At 33.5% G+C, this 27,125-nt stretch overlaps 4 protein-coding genes across 4 annotated transcripts in view; 2 read left to right on the forward strand and 2 right to left on the reverse strand.

Moving 5' to 3' along the window:
* Positions 1-27,125, forward strand: part of LOC144855617 (cytosolic 10-formyltetrahydrofolate dehydrogenase-like) — a 122,965-nt gene that overhangs the window by 55,083 nt on the left and 40,757 nt on the right. The gene's annotated exons all lie outside the window — the stretch shown is intronic.
* LOC144855622 (major facilitator superfamily domain-containing protein 4A-like) overlaps positions 1-27,125 on the forward strand; it is a 58,549-nt gene that overhangs the window by 24,775 nt on the left and 6,649 nt on the right. Inside the window, exons 4-7 of the mRNA XM_078713526.1 lie at positions 8,801-8,915; positions 11,624-11,760; positions 21,450-21,623; positions 25,440-25,587. Coding sequence (XP_078569652.1) covers positions 8,801-8,915; positions 11,624-11,760; positions 21,450-21,623; positions 25,440-25,587 — 574 coding nt within the window. The remainder of the gene's footprint in view (positions 1-8,800; positions 8,916-11,623; positions 11,761-21,449; positions 21,624-25,439; positions 25,588-27,125) is intronic.
* LOC144855623 (uncharacterized) lies at positions 15,936-17,852 on the reverse strand. Its single transcript, XM_078713527.1, has 2 exons — positions 17,293-17,852; positions 15,936-17,023 (listed from the first exon to the last, which is right to left on the reverse strand). Exons 1-2 carry the CDS (start codon positions 17,829-17,831, stop codon positions 15,985-15,987), a joined length of 1,578 nt encoding a protein of 525 aa, XP_078569653.1. The 5' UTR covers positions 17,832-17,852; the 3' UTR covers positions 15,936-15,984.
* LOC144855625 (uncharacterized) lies at positions 18,278-20,158 on the reverse strand. Its single transcript, XM_078713528.1, has one exon. The coding sequence runs from the start codon at positions 20,051-20,053 to the stop codon at positions 18,866-18,868; it is 1,188 nt and encodes a 395-aa protein (XP_078569654.1). The 5' UTR covers positions 20,054-20,158; the 3' UTR covers positions 18,278-18,865.

Consider the following 27,125-nt stretch of genomic DNA (forward strand, 5'->3'; position numbering starts at 1 on the left):
CCCTTAAAACTTAATAGACTAATTAAGATAAACGTTTTTTTATCAACTGTAGTCACAGATAAAAACAATTATGGATTAAATTTCTGTCATGAGTACTTGTTTGTTGGCCACTGAGGGAATTGGCACTTGGAGAGAGTTTGGAATGTTCCATTCATAGCCGTCAACCAATACATTTGTAAAAACGTATGTTTTACACAAAGTAAAATAGTATTTTTTATAACCTTTTTTTAATAGTTTACCATTACAATGTTGTAAGCGAGTTGTGTACCGAGATTCAGCAATTAAAAACAATTCTTGTAAACGGAGCAGCGAAGCATCCTTGGATTATTGTGTGTGGGTATGTTTCAGAGTGAACCATACAGACGGTGTGATTCGGAAAATATCCCTATTCAGGGCACATCTAATCTAAATTCGTTAAAAGTTAATTAGTATACTGGTTTTCACTAGGTGTTAAAAATCAGTACCGAAAGTATGTACTAACTTTCTATATCATTGAATAAAAAGTCTAAAAGTTAGGTGCGATTTACTGAAATTTGCCCTTACGTAAATATAACTGATTCAAGGTATTTCTAAACACCTCAAACTTCCAAAAAAAACATATCAAACCCTATTGAACCAACATAAAAGTAGTCTACTATAAAATTAAAAAAAAAATGTTGTTGTCGACTACTTATTTTTGTGTTAAAACATTATTTTTTGGTTAAAAAGTAATTGCTAAACCCTGCAAACCTCCAAAAAAACAGCAAACCCCACCGAACCAACATAAAAGTTACTGAATCGTGTAGTCTACTTCACACTTAATATCTCAATTAAAACTACATCTATTTGTGTACTTCGATGTTCATAGTTTATAAAATTATTTTGATAAATATTACAGATCTTTTCGCCGGCCATTTTTGTAAAGTAATAGTAAAATACCTTGGGCCTAGATACTAGGCCTATCTAGGCTTTGTTTAATCATGCATATTGCATGATAAATAGGATTCTTATTGTTTGGTTTCATTAAAAACATATCTTTAAATTTACCATTTGTTTTCTTAATCATTTTACAGAAATATAATAATGTTTCGATACCCTTCAGTTAACATTTTTCATTGATGCTAATTTTTTTTATCACAATATTTTTAATCAACAATAATAATGTTTTGTTGTAAAAATAAAATGTTTATTAATTCTCTTTTGTATCAAAATCAAAATAGAGCTTAATAATAATAATAATATTTATTCGGCAAAAGTTCATAAAGTACATTTTACAATTCATCTTGCCAGGAGCAAGTAATAGGCATGAGCTCAAACAGAAAACTGCTCTTACTCCATCATTACTTATAAAATACAAAAATAACAAACATATACATTCTGATGCATTTTAGCCTCAGTTCTCCTAATGTCATAAAAGGCAATTATTATATGTTATTAATTTCTTCACTTGGCACTAGAAATGATTACTTTTCACATTATGCCCATTTCCCATATTCACAGGTCGTTGTGCGAATGAAGATGAGTTTTATTCATATGCAAAACATCAAAGTCTTCATGTTGTCAAAAACTGTCAATATGACAGTAGCGTGATAGTAACGCATGAGTAGAGCGATAATGTCAGGAAAGTACTGTGATAGGTGCCAGTACCGACCGCGCCGTTCCCAGGGTTTTAACCTAAGTACCTTAGTTACTGCTCTCATGAAATGTGTCTACGGCTAGGACATGTGTGATATTACCTTGACAGTAGTGCAGTAAGGATGTGTGAAATGGTACTAGAATGTGTGATAACCATGACAGTATTAGTACTTGAATGTGTGATAACCATGACAGTAATAGTACTAGAATGTGTGATAACCATGACAGTATTAGTACTAGAATGTGTGATAACCATGACAGTATTAGTACTAGAATGTGTGATAACCATGACAGTAATAGTACTAGAATGTGTGATAACCATGACAGTAATAGTACTAGAATGTGTGATAACCATGACAGTAATAGTACTAGAATGTGTGATAACCATGACAGTAATAGTACTAGAATGTGTGATAACCATGACAGTAATAGTACTAGAATGTGTGATAACCATGACAGTAATAGTACTAGAATGTGTGATAACCATGACAGTAATAGTACTAGAATGTGTGATAACCATGACAGTAATAGTACTAGAATGTGTGATAACCATGACAGTAATAGTACTAGAATGTGTGATAACCATGACAGTAATAGTACTAGAATGTGTGATAACCATGACAGTATTAGTACTAGAATGTGTGATAACCATGACAGTAATAGTATTAGAATGTGTGATAACCATGACAGTAATAGTATTAGAATGTGTGATAACCATGACAGTAATAGTACTAGAATGTGTGATAACCATGACAGTATTAGTACTAGAATGTGTGATAACCATGACAGTATTAGTACTAGAATGTGTGATAACCATGACAGTATTAGTACTAGAATGTGTGATAACCATGACAGTAATAGTACTAGAATGTGTGATAACCATGACAGTAATAGTACTAGAATGTGTGATAACCATGACAGTAATAGTACTAGAATGTGTGATAACCATGACAGTAATAGTACTAGAATGTGTGATAACCATGACAGTAATAGTACTAGAATGTGTGATAACCATGACAGTAATAGTACTAGAATGTGTGATAACCATGACAGTAATAGTACTAGAATGTGTGATAACCATGACAGTATTAGTACTAGAATGTGTGATAACCATGACAGTAATAGTACTAGAATGTGTGATAACCATGACAGTAATAGTACTAGAATGTGTGATAACCATGACAGTAATAGTACTAGAATGTGTGATAACCATGACAGTAATAGTACTAGAATGTGTGATAACCATTACAGTAATAGTACTAGAATGTGTGATAACCATGACAGTAATAGTACTAGAATGTGTGATAACCATGACAGTAATAGTACTAGAATGTGTGATAACCATGACAGTAATAGTACTAGAATGTGTGATAACCATGACAGTAATAGTACTAGAATGTGTGATAACCATGACAGTATTAGTACTAGAATGTGTGATAACCATGACAGTAATAGTACTAGAATGTGTGATAACCATGACAGTAATAGTATTAGAATGTGTGATAACCATGACAGTATTAGTACTAGAATGTGTGATAACCAAGACAGTAATAGTATTAGAATGTGTGATAACCATGACAGTAATAGTATTAGAATGTGTGATAACCATGACAGTATTAGTACTAGAATGTGTGATAACCATGACAGTATTAGTACTAGAATGTGTGATAACCATGACAGTAATAGTATTAGAATGTGTGATAACCATGACAGTAATAGTATTAGAATGTGTGATAACCATGACAGTATTAGTACTAGAATGTGTGATAACCATGACAGTAATAGTATTAGAATGTGTGATAACCATGACAGTATTAGTACTAGAATGTGTGATAACCATGACAGTAATAGTACTAGAATGTGTGATAACCATGACAGTAATAGTATTAGAATGTGTGATAACCATGACAGTAATAGTACTAGAATGTGTGATAACTATGACAGTAATAGTACTAGAATGTGTGATAACCATGACAGTATTAGTACTAGAATGTGTGATAACCATGACAGTAATAGTATTAGAATGTGTGATAACCATGACAGTATTAGTACTAGAATGTGTGATAACCATGACAGTAATAGTATTAGAATGTGTGATAACCATGACAGTATTAGTACTAGAATGTGTGATAACCATGACAGTAATAGTACTAGAATGTGTGATAACCATGACAGTAATAGTATTAGAATGTGTGATAACCATGACAGTATTAGTACTAGAATGTGTGATAACCATGACAGTAATAGTATTAGAATGTGTGATAACCATGACAGTATTAGTACTAGAATGTGTGATAACCATGACAGTAATAGTACTAGAATGTGTGATAACCATGACAGTAATAGTACTAGAATGTGTGATAACCATGACAGTATTAGTACTAGAATGTGTGATAACCATGACAGTAATAGTACTAGAATGTGTGATAACCATGACAGTATTAGTACTAGAATGTGTGATAACCATGACAGTAATAGTATTAGAATGTGTGATAACCATGACAGTAATAGTACTAGAATGTGTGATAACCATGACAGTAATAGTACTAGAATGTGTGATAACCATGACAGTATTAGTACTAGAATGTGTGATAACCATGACAGTAATAGTATTAGAATGTGTGATAACCATGACAGTATTAGTACTAGAATGTGTGATAACCATGACAGTAATAGTACTAGAATGTGTGATAACCATGACAGTAATAGTACTAGAATGTGTGATAACCATGAAAGTTATAGTACTAGAATGTGTGATAGTACAGTAGTAATGAAATAGGCATTGTATTCTCCAAAGATCAAAATTAATAATAATTCCCCAAGTTCGATATATATATCTGTTTAGAAACAGATGCAAAAAATACTTACTATTTGTGGTTTTGTAATGAACTATATAACCTTAACAAAATATTCCTTATTGATATTCAAACTTAAGTCTAAAATTACAAAACTTTATAACGATAGGTGATATAATGTATCTTCGATTGATCATTACATTAATTCACATAGCAATACTTTTGAATCATGTTGTCATGGGCTCATTTATAGCACGCTCAAAGGCATTCAAGTAATGCTATGTAAACTCCTTTAACATGTAATCTATTTAGATACATAAATAATATAACATTAATTTCACAGATGATTTCCGAAATATTTGTCTATGGGCCTATAAGCTAATGCAACTACCTAAGTACAATTGATCAAATTCTAAATGTAATTCCAGAATCGATGTGCAAAAGGTATTTTTATCACATAAAATGAGTTGTTACACACAAATATATATTTCATTAAAAAGTATATTCATTCATTCATTCATCTTTTATTTCTGAAAAAAAGTAATTCTCCATAGCTCAAGAACAAAATTAGTGTCTACATTATCATAAATATAAAGGAAGCAAAAATATATATATTCAATCGGATAACTAATTACTATTTTGATAGTATTAACACTTCTTGTGGCAGTTAATTTATTGGTCTGATATAATAATGTAAATTGTTAATTTTTCTGATTATCACACTGTCACAAGCCTTTGCTAATGCATAATAATGAGATGTTTCATTGTCTAGCATTTTTAGGGCCAAGCAACTAAAAAAACCACATTGTGATTAAACCTAAGTGATTATGTAAAATATAAAGGAGAACCAAAGTTGAAAAGTACCTATTAGATCAGACTAATTTCTTGAGTATCAACCTTAAATTTAAAGCCCATACAAACTCCCGTTTTTAGCATCGACATCCATTAGACAGTGTATACCACGATCCTATTGAAAAAAATCATTGAACCTCAATTCGTTTTAATCGTCAATAACTAATTATCCAACTCAACTTAATTAGTAAACAGGGTTATATTACTATTAGGTGGTTAAAATCGGTGCCGAACATATGAACCAACTTTATATACCATCGAGTAAAAGTAACGCACGATTTACAGAATTGTGCCTTTTGCTGTAAATTTATATATAGATTGATACCTTGATACAAATATGTGAAAGCATTTGTGAAAGTGACTCAATAAGAGTTATCCATATGTTACATTTGTGTTATTTAAACACAACTCGACTCGGCAATATGCCTTAGGTTAAAAATCAAATTGAGATAGCCAAGGTCTAGATTACTGTTTCAAGGCAAGTTCTTTTTCATTATTAAGCCCTCTGGGCTTCTTCAGCATACTGGTTTCATGCTGCAATGAATACAACATTGGTACCTTTATTTTTATGTTTTTTGAAAAGGTTAACCACTAATCCAACAAGAGCTATGAATGAATGAAGCAATATCTTTATACAGTATTTTGTCATTTTTTTAATTAAATCTTTAATTGGTAGCCTACAGTCACTGTATTAGAAATATTGTAAGCTATCATTGTGTATTTACATCAAAATGTAACCTAAACCTATATTACCTATGGATCTATATTAACAGCTATAACAAATACCATACTAATGCATCACTTTGATGCATTTCATACAACACTCATCTGCTTTTTCTAAATAGAATAAGAGTCACAAATGTGTTGATCTTGTTGCTCACCTTGCGTACTTCAGTGACATGTCCGGGTACTGTTTAATTACACTTTTGATATTCAGTAGATAAAAGACACCAAAACATTTGATCTTGTATGTTACTCAATGATTAACACTAAAGCCTTTAAAAGCTTTGAACATTATCAAATGAAATTTAATAGCGAGAGTAATCTTCCGAAATTGTTTTTATGTGCCAGAAGTTAATGGAATATAATTTATTGTACATTATGATGTCAGCAGATATAAAAAAGGAGATTTTTATAAGACTGAAAAGTAATTAATTCTCTTAAAATAGATTATGATAATATTAATAATTAGTACTTGTTATTGTCATACACAATTCATTAGAAGTTGTTTAAGATGTACGACATCACCAACCTGATGAAGTTTGATGTAGAGGCCATGGTAGATAATATACAGGATGTTATGTTCACTTAATAGACTGTTTGGTTAAAAATACCAGTTTGACCAAATTTCTGGTTCTTCTCTTTGATTTTGTTAATTAATTATTTTGGCAAATTTAGCCGCCATTTCAGCATAGTTAACAATTAGCTCTGCCCCAAGAATTCATCTGATTTGTCAAATTTTGAAATTAGCTTTTTGTGAAAGGAAACACTAAATTCACGTTGCTGCATTTCCAGATTTCTACCGGACTTTATTCTTTCATAGCAGACTAAAAGTCTAAAAGTAGCATAACTTTGTTAATTGTCTTTAGGTTTGATTCTACCACTTCATTATTTTTTATAGCAATCATATGATATTAGTTGATACCAGATACAGATATATACATGTGCAATAGATTTGTCTTTTTGCTTAAGCAATTCCTAACTATTTTAATACAAGATTGATAAATGCCAATCCAGCAACCTTTGCCATCTCAAAGTCCTGGAATTATTGATTCTAATGGTATACAACCATTTTCCAATCAAATTTATATTATGTTGAGAGCGTACCTGTTGTGTTCTCTGTGTGGACCAGTAGTATGTTCCATTCACATTTATTTATTTATTCAACTTTATTTCAAGGTTTACAGGGTTGAAATAAAATTATACTTAGACATAAGCCTTAGGCAGCAGTGGTAGAGTGTCTGATGCTTATTTTCGTTGACTTGTTTTCATTCTTTATAGATTTACTCATGTTTATTCTTTAGTTCACTGACTTAAGAGTTTCTCTCTTTCTATTGCAAATTCATATACAAATATAAACATAAAAAATGGAATTACATTACAATCGGATCTTGATTTGATATTACATAAAAGTTTTATGTTACAGAATGATAGTTTTCTTGTAAGTCTAGTTTGTGTATTTGTAATGTAAGATGACTGATGGTAAATTTGATTTTGTGCGTGATATTAAGTTGCATTTACACGTACATTTTATGGGACTTCAGAATTAAATTTGCTTTTAAATTTAATTCAGGATATAAATGAAATGAAACAGTTTTAGTACATAGACATTCATTTTGAAATAAATCATTTTCTTTATGTGAACAATGTAATTTGAGTTAAATATTTAATAAATATATATAATTACCTTGGTTTACTTTATTAAAATCTGTACATGTTATTTTGTCCAAAAAGACGCAAGCTTAAGGGTGATCCTGAAGTATTTTTATGTACTAATCAATCTAAATTTGTTACCACAGTACCTTGGTCACATAATGATCTAAAAGATGATGCTTACATAATGCAGCACTATCGATCTCAGAGTATAAGAACTAATTTAATTGCTAGAAAGTTTAGTAAATGTTCTGATACTTAGGTTAAATGCATGTTGTTTAGATCATACTGTTTAAATAGGTATTGTGAATCAATGATCTAATTACAATGAGGGTACTTTGAGGAAGCTTCAAGTTTGTTACAATAACGCATTACATATGATATGCTTTATTTACCACAACACAATAGTGCATCAGTTATGTTTGTTATCTTTCAAAGACACCATCATAAAATCTATTTATGGTTTCTCACTAAGAATTAAACACTCCAATAATGTTATAGTTATGTGCATTATCATATGGCTCAGCAATGAATGCAAACTGGCATTTTCTACTCTGAGAGTTTTAATATATTTGCCAGCCTGAGGTCAATGGGTGATTGTTATAGTTGTGTATATAAAGAGTTTTTTAAATTTTTTAAAAATATTATAATTTTATATGTACAACGAAATAAATGAAAATGAATTGGTATGATTTAGTACTTTATTGATTGAATTGAAATATATATTTATACTGGGTAACCTCTTCAGTCAAAGACTGGTCTCCCAGAGGGCCCAGTTGGGATCAGTGGCTGTGATGTACTAGTACACCGGGGTATAACCCCCTACTCGTCTCGAAAGATGTACTAGGTTCTTTAAAGTACACACGAGCTACATGTGTACTTTAGTACATAGCATAACACAATTGAATATTTAATAGTTGTAAAATATTTAATTGTTCTGTGAATTTTTTTTTTTACATTATCAACATCATCAATCATCAACATTCCTCAATTATTTTTTGACATAAAACTATGTTCATTGTCGTCATTATGACTCTCCTTGTTGGTCTTTTCTTCCTATCTTCTATTGTTTTCCTGATCCATTTGTTTTTATGCTTTTTACTTAGATATAGATGCAAACTATAAACGCTTAATTTTATTAATTTAAACATTATTATATTTTCCAGCTTCCAATTGTTTTCCTTGTGCTCGCTTTGTTGATCCGCCGAAGTGTCTGTTGTGAAGCCCCAGCTGCTCAATTTAAAAAACATGACAAAGCCAAATATGAAGACTTAGATGATGGTAAAACTTTTGTACTTTAACAAATTACTTTTATAAAGCTTCTTATTTATCATATTGTAAAATTAAAATTTTACCAATTCATAAAATAAATAGAATTCTATAAAGTTGAACATAGATGTTCACAGTAACTATGTAAACAATAGACACTCTCGATCACTTTAAATACTGTATGATACTTCGCTTGGAAAACGCATCATTTGTTTCTCATTTTTATAAGTTTCACTTTGTGATTTAATTTTATATAGTAGTTATAGCTCAACAAATTAATAAAAGTAATATGTAACATAACATTGGTTTTTCAATTTGTGTCATAGTATATATTACTACTGTGTGTTACTAATGTCCTATACATAATATTATCTTAAGCATATGATCTATCTTTACTCACAGCTGAACGTGATCTGTGTGTGTGTTACCATGATATATTTACCTCAGCAATTTGCTTTTAATGAGTAAAAGCTTTTGATGATCTCTAATGGCATCATTAATCTACATTACAATAGTCAATATATCAATGCTCTACTACAGTTTCCTATATTATTATGTATGTCAAGTTTCCTACTAACATACTCAACTTAGTGTCTCCTGCCCATATCCCTCTCAAGATACATGCATTTTATTGAGAATTACCCCCAAAAAAAACTTCAAATCACTGGTTAAATGGTGTAAAATGGTGGTTAGAAATACCCTATCACTGACATTTTTATCTTGGATGCAAAATAATGAGCAGCTTTTTTTGTTAGTGGTCAAATATTCAGCTGAAATTGCTGAAGTTTTGTTTTTATATCAACCTTATGACTTTGTGTGTACATTAAATTTATCTAAGTAAAATATATATTAGCTTAACTGAACTTAATTATTGCATGAGGTAATACTGGGCAATCAAATACAACCATTAACACAGCAAATATTTGTTAATAAATTTAACTTCTATTTCTGATAATTAAAGCTGTTCTGTTTCACCATATTGGTCAATTCAATACTAGTTGAATTTATTAATTATTTTCTTTAATCTTATTTAAGTCAGTTTGATCATGCCATTGTCCCATGTACCCAAGTCATTAGAGAACATTTTTGAAAATGACATAGATAAACTGCATAGTTAATAAAGAAAAACATAAAATTTGAATGAAATAACTCTTCTTCTAGACTGTTGCTTTGTGAATTCTTAAACAATTACCTCTTTCAAATAGTGTTTTGCTATTGTATAGGAGTGGGCCATACCCATTGACAAGTGCAACAGCAATTGATAACATGTTGCTACTTTTTTACATAAGCCTTAAAATATTGCATGTTTTAGTTCAGTCGATTTCTATAGTTCTATATACTTTGTTTAAAACTGTAGGCTCTTGCTGCTGTTTAGTCTTGCTAAATGTTGTACAATATTATTCTACTTAAGATCTTCTGAATAATAGGATATTTGTTGGCTCCAACTAACAATTATTTCTCCAATTTATTTTCAATATTTGTTCTTTTTACTATACATTGTAAATATACTGGGCTGGATTATTTTAGCTTATAAATGTATATTTTTACCATATCCAAATGTTGCATAATAGAACATATTGTATCTACCATCTACAGCACACCATCTAATCACATCTTTCTTCCACAATAGAGCTTTGTTTTGAAGTTTGTTACACATACAATCCCACCCCAAATTTGTATCCAAAATTTCTTTGGACAAGAATCAACAAAATGAATACAAATAGAACACATATCACATATATTTTAAATACAAATCTCAATTTGTAGTACAGTATATAATAGGCCTATGTAATACTGCACACTTTGTAAATATACACAGCCCATCAAATAAATATAGTCACTCCTAACTAGTCGATTTAAGAATATAGATTTCTCTAATAACATGTGAACTATTCAAATGCACGTATCTTATCACCTCCTTAATGCACTAATGGGAATTTAATAGTACTATAAAATAAAAATATAGTGTATTCTTCTGCTTAAAGTACCTACAATTTTGTACACATAGAAACACATAGACACACATATTTCCTGCATAATTTAGGAGTGTCTAAGTAAAATTTCCAGTACAAATTATGTTGAGCCAACTCCCAACCCATAACCCCTCAGTGGCAGTTTTCAAATGTAGTTTCCCAGTACAGCTTCGGGTCATGCTGATAGGCCTACAACCCGACCCCAAACTCCCACCCCTTCCCATAGGTAAGTAAAATACTTACAATTCTGGTCAATTTGATAGCCTATACTGCCCCTAATTTTTTTAATGTAGTTTAAAACCGTTCCAGTACAATTGTTAACGAACAAACATCAAAAGTGGGAAAAGTGTTTTGTTTGTGACAGTGGCTGATGAGTGACAAGATGGCAGATAATGAACCATCTCAGTACAATTGCGGCCATGTTTATATCCCATATGTATAGATGCGTGTAATAACAAAACAAACAAATCTACAAACTCTCTCACTTATAATGTAGATATATACTTAGACACTCTTAAATTTGGTCATTTTTTCTCACAGAAAATTATGCACATTTTCAATCTCCAGAATATGCCTTCTTTACATACCTTTTCAGATAGAGTTTATGGTTCTGTATCATGCACAGTGTACATATTTTTGTTTTATTTAATCTCACTGCACTAAAAAATGTATATTTATGCAAAGGAAGAATGAAAACAATTTCAAAATTCCTAACAATTGTTATTATATTATTTTCTTTCTTTATAGTCACAAACAAGAGTGAAATGAAAGAAGAAAATCTTGCAAGTGAAACAGATTCTATATGCTGTGGTTCCCCAAGATCTAGAACATTTGCAATAACCTTCCTCGCATCCCTTATGCTCTTTCTGTTTGATGGTCTGCAGGTGAGTGTATTCAAAAGCTTTCTATACTTGAGTTCCAATCATGAGACTTTTTATGTTTTTTTGGTAAAAAATTAAATTAAATTTGAATTACTTTGTATCAAGTATACCTCCTTGATATGTGGTAGTAATACGACATAAGGCTGGAGTATGGTTGGCATATTGTACACCTTTGTGTAGCATTGTTAACGTCACTACTACGTACTTGTGTACACCAGCTACATAATCAATCTTAACGACACAGAGAAACTCAGGTTGTGCTTGAGTAAAAATACATTTACCAATGTTTTTAATGTCACTATTGTATAGTAAATTTGATTTGCTGATTTGCTGAAAAAAACTACTCTCTGCTCTCCGATCAAGGTGTGAATTGTTTTGGGTGAAAGAAAGTAGTGATTTTTGGGGAAAAATGAACTTGGGAATTTGAAATCAAGTTCTGGCAATAATTAAGATGACCATATTAAAAAAAATGCCCATATTAAAAGAGAGACAATGAACGCTATACATGTGAACATGTTGGCATTTTAATCTGTGACTATGACTATGTAAGCATGTTATTCTCACTCTGTAAATGTGAACATACCCCAAAAATAATTGTCATTGTATGGCAAGCCATCTAACACTAAAACAGTATAATTGTAGAAATGCATTCATGGTCCTGCAAGTTGACACATAATCAGAAATAATATTCATCTTTAAGACAACTATTCAATGAAGCATGACGTTAGTGCTATGTCCCTAAGCTAACCCATGGGAACTTTATGCACAGTTCTAATTAAAATTGTCATCATTTTTGCAAATGTTGTTTTTGATTTGCATGATAACATTATTTTGTGAAGCACAGAGGATTGGAATAAAATAAAAATAGCTTTTAAGTTTTAAGATTCAATATTATTTTTTATTTTTTTGGATAAGTGAAAAATCTCATTACATAATCTCATGGGATCATGCGTAATTTCTATGCTGTACTTGTGTGATACAATATTGCAGAAACCTTTCTGTACATTTTTACAGGGGAAAAAGTTTTTATTACAAATACTCTCTCTTAACGATTCACCCAAGAGAGTTAGTAGATTGGTGGACCATAACAATATTTGACAGAATCGCAAATATATTAATGCTACTAAATTGTTCGCATATTTTATGTATCTCCTCCAAAACCACTGAACGGTACGTGCTCACATTTGGCACACTGATATTTATTGATGAGCTGCACATGATAGGCTATGTCACTTTCCTGAATTTTAAGGATAAACACTAAAAAAAGGCTAAAAATAGCAGTAATTTGATAATGTTACGTCACTGTATAAACTACGCAATCTCCTCTGTTGTTTACCGCCATGGCAGGATCTACAAATACCATGCGGGGCCACCAAAAAAACAGTCTGTAGTCAATCGTATCGAATGATCGCATCGTTGAAGTTTAATTAATTACACCTATTTTTTTAACCGAATAATTTTCGTAAATCAGTGAGTAAAACGTGTGGCCACTGATATCCAATGCTTATTACGTTCGAGTTCGAATCCGCGACATGTGTAATTATTAAGTATTACCGCTTAAAGCTCAAAATCGAATCTAGACCACAATGTAATAACAACAATTTTAAAAAATATACGAAATCTCACACAAAAAAAATTGCAAAATATAAAAAACCATGAAATAATCATCTTCATCACTTCTAATAATCTGACTCCCTAAATTGGTTCCTTGGCTTGGCGATGAATACAAAATGGCAGTCAATGATAGCATTGGATGGGTTGCTTCTCATATCCACAAACAAAACATCCAAAGCAAAACCAAGCATAAAATAGGAACATACAGCAGTAATTAGTGCTATTTTAGTAATGTCAATTTACTTATATGAATTTAAAAGAATCAAATCATTCTTTTTTTTCCCATAAATTTTATTTTAAAAAAAGACATTGCTTTTACAATCTAGAATAACCACAATTAGATATAGTGCAACAAAAATAGGTTCATTTTCCTTATGTACACAGGAGCCTTTTCAATTTGTCATTAGTATCAAATTACCTAAATCCCCTAGAAATGATTTACAGTGTTTATAACTAGAACATAGGCATCTGAAGAGCAATCAATGTCAATAAGAATTGCATAAAAACAATCTATCTAACGATTACAGTATTAATTATTCATTGTGTATAGTAATGCCCGTATTATTAAAAGTTTGTTTTTTTAAATATTAATTTTGATGAAAAGTCAGTATTTCTAAATCAGTAGTGTTGAATATTATATACAGTAGGCTGGTTCATTTTTCTATTTAATTAACTTGAGTCAAAAGGTAGAACATTATGGTGTTAGCCTAAAGTAAAAGACTAAATTCAGATGCAAAAAATAAACAAAAACAACTATATTACTAGATTTGAACTCTTCACTTTGACGAGTTAGTTATTCGCACGACAAACGCCACATGCACATCATACGTTAGAATATTACGCACAGAAAAAAGATTATGCTATTATGACCTGATGAAAATAAATGTTATTGTGCTCTCTAATTTGTGTCTAAACAGTATACACTATATACTGTACTACATACAGTTTAGCATGGGTAAAATTATGGGACCCATGTTTTATTCAAATTTAAAACATGGTGACGTCATCAAAATAAAACATGAAGATAGCAATTTCGGAACGAAATTATCTGAGCAACAACATATTGACGTGTTGAAGAAATCTGGACACGTAGAATATAGATGCAAGCTTATTTAAATGTGATGAACTAGGACGCAAAAGATGAAACGACTTTTAATATTCAACTGGCCATATGATTACGTCACAACATCCGATACACAAAATGTTTACATGAATTCATATCTGCAATATTCTGCAACAACTTCCAGAAAACATTTTAATAATGAGTATCACTCTTTATTCTGAGGAGCTATAACACACTGAAATTTAGTGTAAAAATGAAAATAAGTGACCCATGTTATTCATACATTCGAACATGATGACATCATCAAAATTAAAATGTTTGTAACTCCTACAAAAGATAATTGATTGAGCAAACAAATATTAATATCTGGGAGAAATTAAGTTGATGCGCTCTATTAAATGTGATGAGCTATGACAAAAGAGGCAAAAATCCTATATTCGGGTGGCCATATGATGACGTCATAACATCTGAGAGGTAACGCCTCATGTACAAGGCCGGCAGTTGAAATAAGATTACTTCAAAAAACATGCCCCAGTTAGGGTAGGCTTGCAATTGCATTTGGAAGATGGTGCTGGGCTGGGGCTATATCATAGCTTAGGCAGCGAACAGCGCTATAAATATTGGACTTGCGGTTTAGGAGGAGATAGAGGAACACATTTTTGGTTAGTGCTATTAAAATTTAGATAGATTAAAAAAGTAATATTAAGCATTGATTCGTTGATATTGATATTGCAATTAAGATTTCAAGTATTACAATTTATTTGAATTATTACAATAAAATGATAACAATATTCTCAACAGGAAAAGGCGTTGTCAATGTCTTCTTGATTACAAACTCCATTTGTTGACAAAGCTGTTACAATTTTGATTACTCAAAGTGTGTTGAAATTCATTAGGTCATCTTCTACAAGATAACAGTTAATTTAGTATAATAAGTGTGCATATTTTATGATATGAGTGTTCATTTTATGTTGTTATGACAACACCACATTGATGCATGTTTTCTATTTTCCTATTTAGTGGAATTAGCTTTTCTTACTGTTTGGTAACAATACAGTTGGTTTAATTGTTATTGTATCAGCTGTATTTGGTTGTTAATGACCTGTTGCAAACTGACCATAGATACATTGTCTTTTAGTAAAAGGAGCAAGATCACACTAAATGATACAAAGGATCGAAAATCCAATAATTAAACGAGACTTACCTGGAAGTTGAAGTTTGATGGGGATTCTATGTAGTCATCTTACACGAAAGGGATCACATGAGATGGTAGCGCACATGCGCAGCTTCAGACTTTAAAGATTTACTGATCACGTCGCATAATGTATAAAAAAGGGCGGATGAGGGTGGGCATGTGATCCCTTTCGTGTAAGATGACTACATAGAATCCCCATCAAACTTCAACTTCCAGGTAAGTCTCGTTTAATTATTGGATTCTATTACGTCATCTATACACTCCAGGGATCCCATGAGATTTTAAAGCAACGACGTGATAAGTAAACACGAAAACTGTTTTGAAACAACTATGTAACTTTAATTAATAAGTTGACCTACAACTTCAAAACATTAACGGAAAAAACATCATGGTCTTCATTAATGGTCTTATCGTAAAACCTAGCAAATGTACTTTCCGAAGACCACCCGGCTGTTGCTAGAATTGTATCCATTGGAACACCATTCTGCTTAGCTTTGGACGAAGCGGCTGCCCTGACACTATGTGGTTTAAAAACGGTAACATCAATGCCTGCCTTTTCCATGACAACCCGAATCCATCGGCTTATCGTGGACTTTGAAACAGCTTTAAACGGTTTAATAAAACTAATGAACAATTGGGAAGTATTACCACGAATACTCTCCGTCCGGGATATGTATTCTTCTAATGTATTGTAAATACATAACTTTTCATCAACTGTGTAACGGCTTAATACTACTTGTGGGTTAGAATAACCTGGGCGGCTTTGCTTTAGTAACCTCGAGGTAACAAATACAAAGCAATCGTCCTCTTTTCTCATCTCACTGAGATTGAGAAGATGGAGGGACTGGCAACGAGCTGCCAAGACTAATGACAAAAGCATGACACATTTCATAGTTAGGTCCTTTAAACTCAGTTCTCTAATAGGAGTACATAAACGTAAATATTGTAAGACTGGACGTACGTCCCACATACGTGAATACCTTGGGACTGTAGGTCGTAAGTTAAATACACCCTTACAAAATCTAACCACGAGAGGGTGTGAACCGATAGAATGTTGATGAGTCGACGAGCATAGTGCTGAAAGCGCTGATCTAGCTGTGTTAAGACAACTGTAGCTTAGTCCAGAGTTAAAAAGTTCGGATAAATAGTCCAGAACCTTGTTTATACGTGGTGAAACTGGATCCGTTTGTGATCGACTACAAAACTGGAACCATCTGTTAATATAGACTGCGTACTGGTTTCTGGTGCTTGGACGCCATGATGCCATGATAATATCGGCTGCCTGTCTTGAAACTTGTCTTTCGAGGAATTCCCGGACACCAGGCATGCAATTAATTTCAACTTCTTGCGAAGTGGATGTAGCTGATTCAATGAAGGCATTATCAGGGTTCCATCTGTCATTGGTAACATTAAGGGATGAGCAATTAACATCCGTAGCATCTGGCTGAACCATGGTTGTGTTGGCCACACTGGAGCTATCATTATGCCTGTCGCCTTGTCTAATGCTATCTTCTGTAGACATCTTCCTATCAAACTGAAAGGAGGAAAGGCATAAAAATAGTAAGGTTGCCAATCTAATGTAAACGCATCTACATACGTAGCTTGTGGATCAGGTCGCCAAGAAGCAAATTGAGACAATTGGGTGTTCAGACGTGAGGCAAACAGATCAATTGTCGGGCAACCAAATATGTTTACAATACGTGAAAATATGTCTTTATCTAAATGCCATTCTGTACGATCATTGAATACCCGAGATTCATGATCTGCCTCAACATTCAGAGCCCCCGGCAAATGGGTAGCTGTAAGCCATATTTCTCTACTTATGCACCAAATCCAAATGCTACGAGCGACATTGTTGCATTCAACCGATCCGACACCACCCATATTATTAATGTATGCTACAGCAGTGGTGTTGTCCGAAAGTATCTTCATATGTTTCCCTATTATTGTCTTTTCAAATGATTTTAAGGAATAGAATATTGCGAGCAATTCCAAAACATTGATATGATGGGCCGCCTCACATGATGACCATCTACCCCCACTTTTATTTCCCTCACAGTCAACACCCCAACCTTGTGTTGATGCATCACATGACATAGATATCTGAGGGTTACATTTATGGATACGTCGTTTTTCATGACACAAATTGTGGATCCACCACCTTAGGTCAAGTTTCATATCTGTTGAGATTGCCATGTGCATATCAAAATTACCCTTACAGCATTTGAGTGCCTCAATTTTAGCCATATCTAGGGATCTGTAGAACAATGGACCAAATTCCACTGCGGGAAAGCTAGATACCATTAATCCGATAATTCTCGCAACTGTGCGAATGGATTTTGACTCTGAACCAGCGAGCGCAGAGCATTCTGTTACTAACCGCTCAACCTTCTCCTTAGATAAAGTTACAGTCATATTTACTGAATCAATAACAAACCCTAAGAAAGTGAGGGTTTGAGATGGAGTTATGATTGACTTAGTTCGGTGGTAAATAAAACCAAGTTTATTAATGAGAGTGATTGTATCAGTGACATTCTTTTCACATGATTCGTAATCATATCCTACCAAAAATGAGTCGTCTATATAAGCCATAACTGTATGACCCATGCTGCGTAGAGACGCATAGACCGGTTTTAACAGTTTAGTGAACATTCGGGGAGCAGACGCTAGCCCATTCGGTAAGCAGGTATATTGAAACAAATTACCCTTCCATATGAATTTTAGGTATTTCTGATGGTTTTCGGCAATCGGAACTGAATAGTAAGCGTCCTTTAAATCAACAGATGCCATGAAACACCCAGGTGTAACCAGGCGCAATGCTGTTTCAAATGTATCCATTTTAAAATGGTGGTATTGTACTTGTTCATTTAAGCACTTGAGATTAAGAATCATTCTGAATGACCCATCCTTCTTTGGTACCACAAAAATTGGAGAGATAAATTCTCCTTCACAATGTGTCGAATGTCTTATAGCTTTTTTCTCTAGTAATTTACTTATTTCTGTCTCAATAATCGTCTCTTCTATGGCATTAAATACAGTCAATTTGGGGTAACCAAATTGCACAGGTGGTCTGTTATCTACAAACTCAATATGTGCATGAAGTGCGATATCGATTATCCTCTCATCAGAGGTAATCTGTCGCCAATGATTTTCAAAGGATTTCAATCTACCTGCTTGGAAAAAAGTTTCAGAAGAAATCTGTATACTTACTGGGGGTTCGACATGATCACTCGTCTCTACTTCTGTTTGTGAGACTTGACCCCCTTGTAGAAGTTTTTTGATTCATGGAAGTTTCCTCTTCCTCTACCACGGCCTCTGAATATGCCACGACCACGGCCTCTCATTCTTCCTCTGAATGTATGGAAGGATGTGGGCCTGAAGCCAGTACTGGCTGTACTGATCTTACTCCCAGCTAGGTTAATATCTTGGATGTCCTTTACACGTTTAGAAACATCCTCACCAAACAGCTTGTCGGTAAATGGAACCGAAGAGGAGCAGAGGTGAGAGTAGTCTTTTTTAAGGTCGGGTTTCATACAGTCCCGCCTTCTTAAATTCAAATTACGATTTGAATTTCCTAGCAAGGCTAAAGCATCCATGCCAATGTCAAGGAGCTTCTGAGTATCGATGATCTCGGTACTATCTTTATGTCTTGCGATTTCATTGACCAAATAAGCCACGCAAGTCGCACCTTTTACCAAACCAGTTTGTACGGTTTGTAGCTTAGAGTCCAATGTACGGGTTTCTGGTCTTATTATATCCCATACGAGCTGGTTTACTCTAACACTAGCAAGACCCTCGCAATTTTCTGGCTTTTTGGTCTTTTTTGTGAGTTCGATATTCTTTTCCTCACTGGTACCCTCTCGAAAGAGGGTATTGACAATACCGGAAAGGTCTTTATCAATATTCAAGCCACACTGGTCCTTATCCAGGAACTTTCCAGCCATATTTTTAAACACACTAAGGCTAGTGCAATCGTCTGCCCCCTCGGGGAGACTCGGCGGTGGGCTCAGTGGATCATCCACGTATGTGGGGTCGACGACCTCCACTTCACTTGTGTAATCATTATTGTCATAGCAGAGGTTCTCTAGGTTGCCCAACCTGGAACTAAATTGCTCCTGACCTTGACGAATATCGACCAACATTTTCAAAATCTCTCCACTATCTACTGCTGGAGAAGACTTTTTATTATGCCTAACTTTCGATTTTTTACCACGATCAGTATCAGTGACCTTAACAGAGTCAGATGCTCTCTTCTTCGTATACGTACTAGCCGCGCTAGTACTAGGCCTAGACTGATCGTCGTTGGCGTGTGGCGCCATCATCATAGCGTGGCCCGCGAATGCGGAGCCTGTTGACGTTGCACCCTCCAAATCGAGTGCAAGCACGTCTGACACACACGTTTTGTTTATTGCCGAGTCGGCCATAGTCAAGAGTATGCAAGTTATTTTCTACAAATTATACTTACAATAGTAATAATAAAAATAGTAAAATAATTCTTTACACTACGTGTAAAATGCAGAAAACAATTGAAGCTGAAATAGCTATACCGCGTACAACTATTTTATGTTGCTAACTGAAGCTGCGCATGTGCGCTACCATCTCATGGGATCCCTGGAGTGTATAGATGACGTAATAGAATCATGCATTACCTGCCACATCACCACTCAATAATCAGTGGTGTAGTGCGCAGTATAAAGCTGACCAGCGAAGTTAGCCACATTTTTATAGGATACTAGAATTAGTACCCGTCTTCAACGGGTGGGAGCCCTGCTGATTAACAAATTGCAACCAAGAAAAATTCAATGAAAGAGTTGCAATAGAAATCTCATTAATAAAATGCATTTTAACAAAAATAAATACAGAACATTTTACACTATATTTTATATACACTTAATCGCCCGTAACATCTATATTAATTAGCTACACGAACCAGACTGTTGCAATTATGAGAGTAAAAGAACCAAATTTCCCTGACGAAAAATGGTCAACACTATTATATTTGGGGGGTATGGACTGTACCACTTTTGGCGACCTCATGAAATTGTGTTTTGCAACAGGTTTTTCTGATTGCTGAAAATTATTCTCATTGCAAAAATACTAATAAATGTAGGGCCTGCAAACTTCAAATCTTTGGAAAAATATAACAGTATGATAAAGCGTACATAAATCATCCTATAAATGTTTATTATTACAAATGGAAGTGAATTAAAATAATCTATGACCACTTTATAATCTTGAATTCCATGTTAGGTTGCCTTTTGATGCAAAGGTATTTTTTAAGTCATAATTCAGTAAATATTTGGTTTATGAACTTTTATAAATAGCCCATAGCAAAATAGATGTTGAGTGCAACTTTCTGTTTTACTTTGGTCATGTTCACTGAGATATCTTTTTGATGGATGCTATGCTAACAAAACGCACATAATTTTGGCAAAAAGCAGATCATAATGTAGTTTCTTTTACGGCCTCGGTAGTCTTACCATAAAACTCAAAAGCTAAGAAACTGAGAAAATGAAATGTTTTAGCTTAGCTCAGCCTAAAATATAACAATCAAATATTAAAATGTTTATAACTTTCTATCCTTTTTGCTAACATTAAAAATGATATAAATGTTGGAGAATAAATCTGTGACTCACAGCCTACTTAATGATAGTTTTGATTTCCTTCTCCACCAACTCCATTTTTCCCCAACCCTCTCTTTCCCCAACCCCCTCTTTCCCTATTCTTTGAGATGTAATTATATTAGTAAAAAACTTTAAAGGATTGATTGAATTTAACTTGGTTATACATTGTTGATGTGTATGTTATTTATCATTTTAGGCAGCTTATGGTGGTTACATTTACACTTACGCTGTGAAGAGTATAGCAGACCTGTCATCCTCTGCAGGAGCTTACTTGACATCAGTTTACTGGGGTAGTTTTGCTCTAGGTCGCTTAGTGTCTATTCCTATATCAACGCGACTATCGCCTACCATGATGCTTTTAATTAACTTGGTAAGTTTTCTTATTTTGTTACATTTAATAATAATTTAACTATCTTGATCACTTCATACCATTAGAATATCTTTAAGGCTCATTTGAATTTGTTTAAAAAAGTTTAGTCCACCAGTAGATTCAGGATTCAGGAACATATGAGGCATGGCATCACAAAATTGGCGTAGTGTCCGAAATAGTAATTTTGTTAGATTTTTATATATTTGTAATCTATCTTGAATAAGCTTTAAAATGAGTTATTAATGAAGACATACGAGTCACCTTTAGCTCAAGAAATCTTCATTTCGACAACAATGAAGTAGCGATGCCGATTAGCTGGGCCTAGCGTAGCCCATTAGCTGGGCCTAGCGATGCCGAATAGCTGGGCCTAGCGTAGCCCATTAGCTGGGCCTAGCATAGCCCATTAGCTGCAGGGCCTAGTGTAGCCCATTAGCTGAAGGGACTAGCGTAGCCCATTAGCTGCAGGGCCTAGCGTAGCCCATAGCTGGGCCTACAGTAGCCACTGATCAACGCAACAAGGTACTATGACAAAACTCGCCCATTTTCTCCTCAATAACAGCAAATTAGTTGAAACAATATCACTATATGGTACATAATATTATATTTTATGTTATTTTTTTTAAATATATGTAGAGAATAACGACTTAATTCGCAAATGTTAACATATTATATATCGGCCAATCAGAGAGCGTCTTGCTGTTACATATTTGATATTACTTATATGATATTTATGCCGGTATACCCTAAAATCCACTGGCTGGATTTTTTTTGTATATTATGTTTCCATTTTTGTAACTTTGTTGATGTTGTTTAAGTTTGATGTATACAGTATATTATTACTGCAATTCAATTTTTGTACCATATTTATATGTTAAATAAATATACCGAAATATATAAAAATCTGATCAAAACATTCAGATAAAGAATGAAGATATAATTGTTAATGGATGGTGTTTTAGCCAATCTTACATTTCTTACTGTATGACCCAGAAATATCATATGCTGGTCAATGTACTAATAACATTAAAATCATTTAATGATGCAAGTGAGAATAGGTAATAATTGACTGGATGTAATTGTCCACCCACACTTTCATTACCTTTAGCCGTTTAGTAATCGTTGCCCAATAACAGACACTTATGTTGCAATCGTGGGAGAAGTTTTAAATTTGTTTGTTAAAGATGTTTGAGATCAGTGCAATCGTACCAGATGTTAAAGCAATATTCACGTTTCAAGTGAACATCAAATGACTTAGAATTTGATTAATTATTTTTCAAGTTGATTTGATTGCTACAGTTTGATAGGCTATGCGAATTGTATTTGGTTTTAAAACGAAATATTACTTTGGAAATGTTCTCTCAGTCGGAAAGTTTAATTACAAAAAAATGTAAACTAAATGCAATATTATGTTATTAATGCCATATTTTTTTAATTTATTTACAATCTGTGGCATATGTTTGTAATAAAAAATGATTACAGTCACAATGAATTGTGTGTTTAGGTCCATATGTTTAGTTTATTTACATAGATTTAATATATTGCTACAGGTGTCTCATCAAACTAGCACCAGTAAAAATGATGGTGGTTAAGATCCAGTGTAAACTGACATGTAGTCAGATGGCCCGAAATTATACTCCCATGTAGCAGTGCAGAAAACTGTAGATTGGTGCGGTTAACATGCTTGTCTTCCAATGCCAAACAAAGCCCAATTCTGACCAAGTGCCAGGGTTGTAACTCACAAATCTTTCAACTCCACTCCCTAATCCTCAAATGAGACTTAGTTTATAAGCATGATAAATTATTAATCATCCTGTAATTGGCAAGTTACTCGCTGCTGAATGCATATGAAATAATAATATAACATGCATAATATTAAACAAATTTGTTATTCAATGTTTCATATTGAATGGAGAGGGTTCACTATTAAGGAGCTGGCTGTAAAAGAGGGTTTGTCTGAACCATAAACACCCCCTGCCTATAGGCATGTTAAACGACTCTTTTGCACTACTAGTGTAGAGAATATGCAAATGCATTTTTCCTATTTCTACCTTCCAATCCCTTTCTTCAATAGGGTCTATTTCAGTTTCTACTTTTTGTTTTGAGGTGAAAAATTGCGTAACAAATCAGAGCTTAGAATATAGACTATCCCTTTATTAAAGAAAACTCCTGTAAAATGAAATAAAACTCAGCAGAAATTACATTCTACAATTAAAGCATCTACAAGACAGCGACCAACTACACACATTTTTAACATCAAAATTATTTAAAAAATAAGTATTGAGATAATTTAACAATTTGGTTTGGAAATATCTAAGTTGCGAATTTCACCAGGTAAGTATGTTCCCTTTAAATTTCATCTTAATGTCAAATATATTTAATATCAATAAAGTAATATTCTTTACTTAGATGTTTGCTAGTTATTCCATGATTCATTTTGGGAGGTCAGTTTCCCTCCCTGACCCCCATTCATGCTGGCCACAAATATCTACATCCTGACAAATGATGCCCTATCCCATGGGAATTGCTCATTCTTCTGATATTTGTTGGTTATTGTATACAAATATAAATAATTCCTTGAATGGGAAGAATATTTAACTGATAAACATTTATTATTTTTATTAAAGTCAACCAAAGTAATAAAAAAAACCTTACAAATTGCTCAATATAGTTTTGAGGCAAGGTTTAATTTAGTGCTGTTGATAAGCTGCCTAGTGTATGTTAAGCTTCCCTACAAGAATCAGGCAAAGTGCTCTAAGCTTGGATATACTATATACATTCTAAATGCATAATTTCAAGTTTTCCGCATTTTATTGTGAATGTTTTTTATGACAGATTATTTGACATTAGCTCTTCTTTTCTCTCCCTCTTCCTGTAGTTTAATTCATTCAAGCTTTTCATTGAACCTGGTTGTTTAAGCAAAATACTTATACTGCCATCAATCATTTAGAACAATCATATTTATATACATATTATATTCTAGAGAATGAAACAGAAGCTTTACTATATGGCCCAGGAGAATGTGAATGTTATCAATATTAAAGTTAAACAAGTACAAGATTCCTGATCTGGACAGATAACCATATATTTCTTTTACACTGCTAGCATGATCCGTTTACTAAAAATGTTCGCGCTTTGCGAGACTTGTCTGTTGACCCCGAGGTAGCTAGAAGTATGATGTATGTGATGAAACGGAAAACCCTGTGTGGTGTGGTACAACGCGACACGTCATCGGTGTGTGGTGATTATGTAGCTTATCCTACTACTAGGGCGCCTATGCCTCCTAGGCTAAGCTTACTACACTACTAACTATAAGGTATCGAACTGATTTGGGAACTTTTATAATTTTCTCACCATCGTCTTTGAAAGAGTTAGGCCGGTGGATTTACTACTATACACCATCGTCTTTATTTACCACAAATCACCGCTAAAAGTTTTTAGTGAGACATGGTTGAATGATTCCAGAGCATCATACATCATGTTTCTAGCTACTCTTTCGGGTCAATAGACAAGTCTTGCAAAGACAACAGTGAAAACTCATAAGGTATATTTTGCTAAGCACACTTGACTTGACAACAATTTACGGCGACGGCTCTATGGCGATATCGTAAATCTCGGAATTATTCTGAAATCATATGTATGTATGTATATGGTTCTCGGTATTCTGGAATTCTGATTATCTGTATTGCCTACTGTTCAAAAAGCATCCCCTCTGGTGATGTTTGCAAAATGTTCTGCTTCTTTTCTTTTTGCAGTTTTAAGTATAAGTGTATGAATGAGAATACAACAGTTCAATGTTTATTTTCTAAATCTTTTCAGACTGGATGTTTCATTGCTGTTGCCGTTGAACTTAGTTTTCGTCATGATGCCCACGCTTTATTCATTTGTACCAGTATGTTTGGCTTATTTCTCAGTAGTATATATCCCACAGTCATCGCATTAGCAGAACAATATATCCACATGACAGGTTAGTATATTTGATGTGATCATTAAAATGTGATTACCAAATGGAAACAAATAACTGCTTCTGTATCAATCGCAGTAGTTCAGATATTTGCTTGCAGGCTATTAAAGTGGAGACTGTTGGTTTGATTATGACTTAATAATTTCCTGTGGGTATTATTATGTACAATGTACAAATCATATTAGTCCTCTTGAGTGGATTCTTTCACTACTATCTGTTTTTAGTTCTCACAGTGCTCTGTTGGTAGGGTGGGGATTTGCATTTTAATATCTATATTATAAGTGAGAGAATTTGTACGTTTGTGTGTTTGTTTGTTCATTATACAAATTTTTGTTTTGTAATATATGGGGTATCAAAATGACCGCAATTGTACCAGGAAAGTTCTAAACTATATTTGAACATCATCTGCCATCTAGGATCCAAGTTAGGGGCCAAAATGTGGTCAAAATGGCCTACTTTTCCCCAGTTTCGATGTTGGTTCGTTATACAAATTTCTATTTCTGCATGTAACCATACATATGGGGTATCAAAATGATCGCGATTGTACCGGGAAGGTTTTAAACTACATCTCAAAGAGTCCGGGGATTTGGTGGGAGAGGGAGGTTGGAGGAGAGCGGGGTTGGGAGATAGGGTAGGAAATTGTTAATAGTATTTTAATTATCCCTGGGAAGGGCCTGGTATCACCATGACCAAAACTGTACTGGGAATGTTTTAAACTACATTTGAAAACTGCCACTGAGGGATTATGGGTTGGGAGTGATGGCTAACATAATTTGTACTGGAAACGTCTTAAACACATCACCCAGTATCTGGGGTGTGTTGGGAGGGAGGAAGAGGGGCAGAAATACTGGCGTAATGAAGTATAACATGATTGGAATTGTACTAGGAAAAGTTACTACCTTTGAACTGTATAGGGGAGGAGTTAGGTTTGTTGATTGTGGCTGGGATGGTAAGAGGAGAAAGAAGGCTGGGGGACCGCAGTATCAAAATTAGATATTTTAATTATCAGCCAATATGACACCTATTCATTTACACAGTTTACAACGTACTTAAAACATTTTGAAGCTAAAGTTGAATTGAAATTTGTCCTGGGAAGAATTTGTTTTTAAAAATGAGTGTGGGGTGTTATTGAAGAGGGGTGGAGGTTGGTGAGTAAGGGAGATACTGGCGTCAGGTGTTATGTACTGAGAAGGCTTTAAACTAATTTTGAAATTGCGAGTGCATTAATATAACAAGTTCAGGGATCCTTTGATTCGCCAATGGGTCATTTAGCACATTTGAGGAAAAAATGGAATTAAAAATAATATAAAATGATATATTAATAAAAACAATCCAGCATTGCACTCTGACACGAACGTTTGGTTTGTGTATTTTTAATTTGTTGAAAAGAAATATACATGCCCTATAAATCCACCTCTATAAAGAGAGGTCAAAGATTCATTTCAGTGAATCTTTTCAGATTGAAGGAGTGCATTTTTACCATTCCTACTTTCATATATTTAGGAAACAACATTTTAAATTGAAATATTATGTAGTCAATA

This window comes from Antedon bifida, chromosome 11 (assembly GCF_963402885.1).
Source record: "Antedon bifida chromosome 11, ecAntBifi1.1, whole genome shotgun sequence".
NCBI lineage: Eukaryota > Metazoa > Echinodermata > Crinoidea > Comatulida > Antedonidae > Antedon > Antedon bifida.

Bases quoted from the DNA above. Each gene is read 5' to 3' on its own strand.
- LOC144855623 (XM_078713527.1), bottom strand. From the start codon at position 17,831: ATGCACATGGCAATCTCAACAGATATGAAACTTGACCTAAGGTGGTGG. The intron at 17,024-17,292 runs GTTTGCCTCACG...TACCAATGACAG, and splicing joins GGTTGCCCGACAATTGATCT to ATGGAACCCTGATAATGCCT.
- LOC144855625 (XM_078713528.1), bottom strand. From the start codon at position 20,053: ATGGCCGACTCGGCAATAAACAAAACGTGTGTGTCAGACGTGCTTGCA.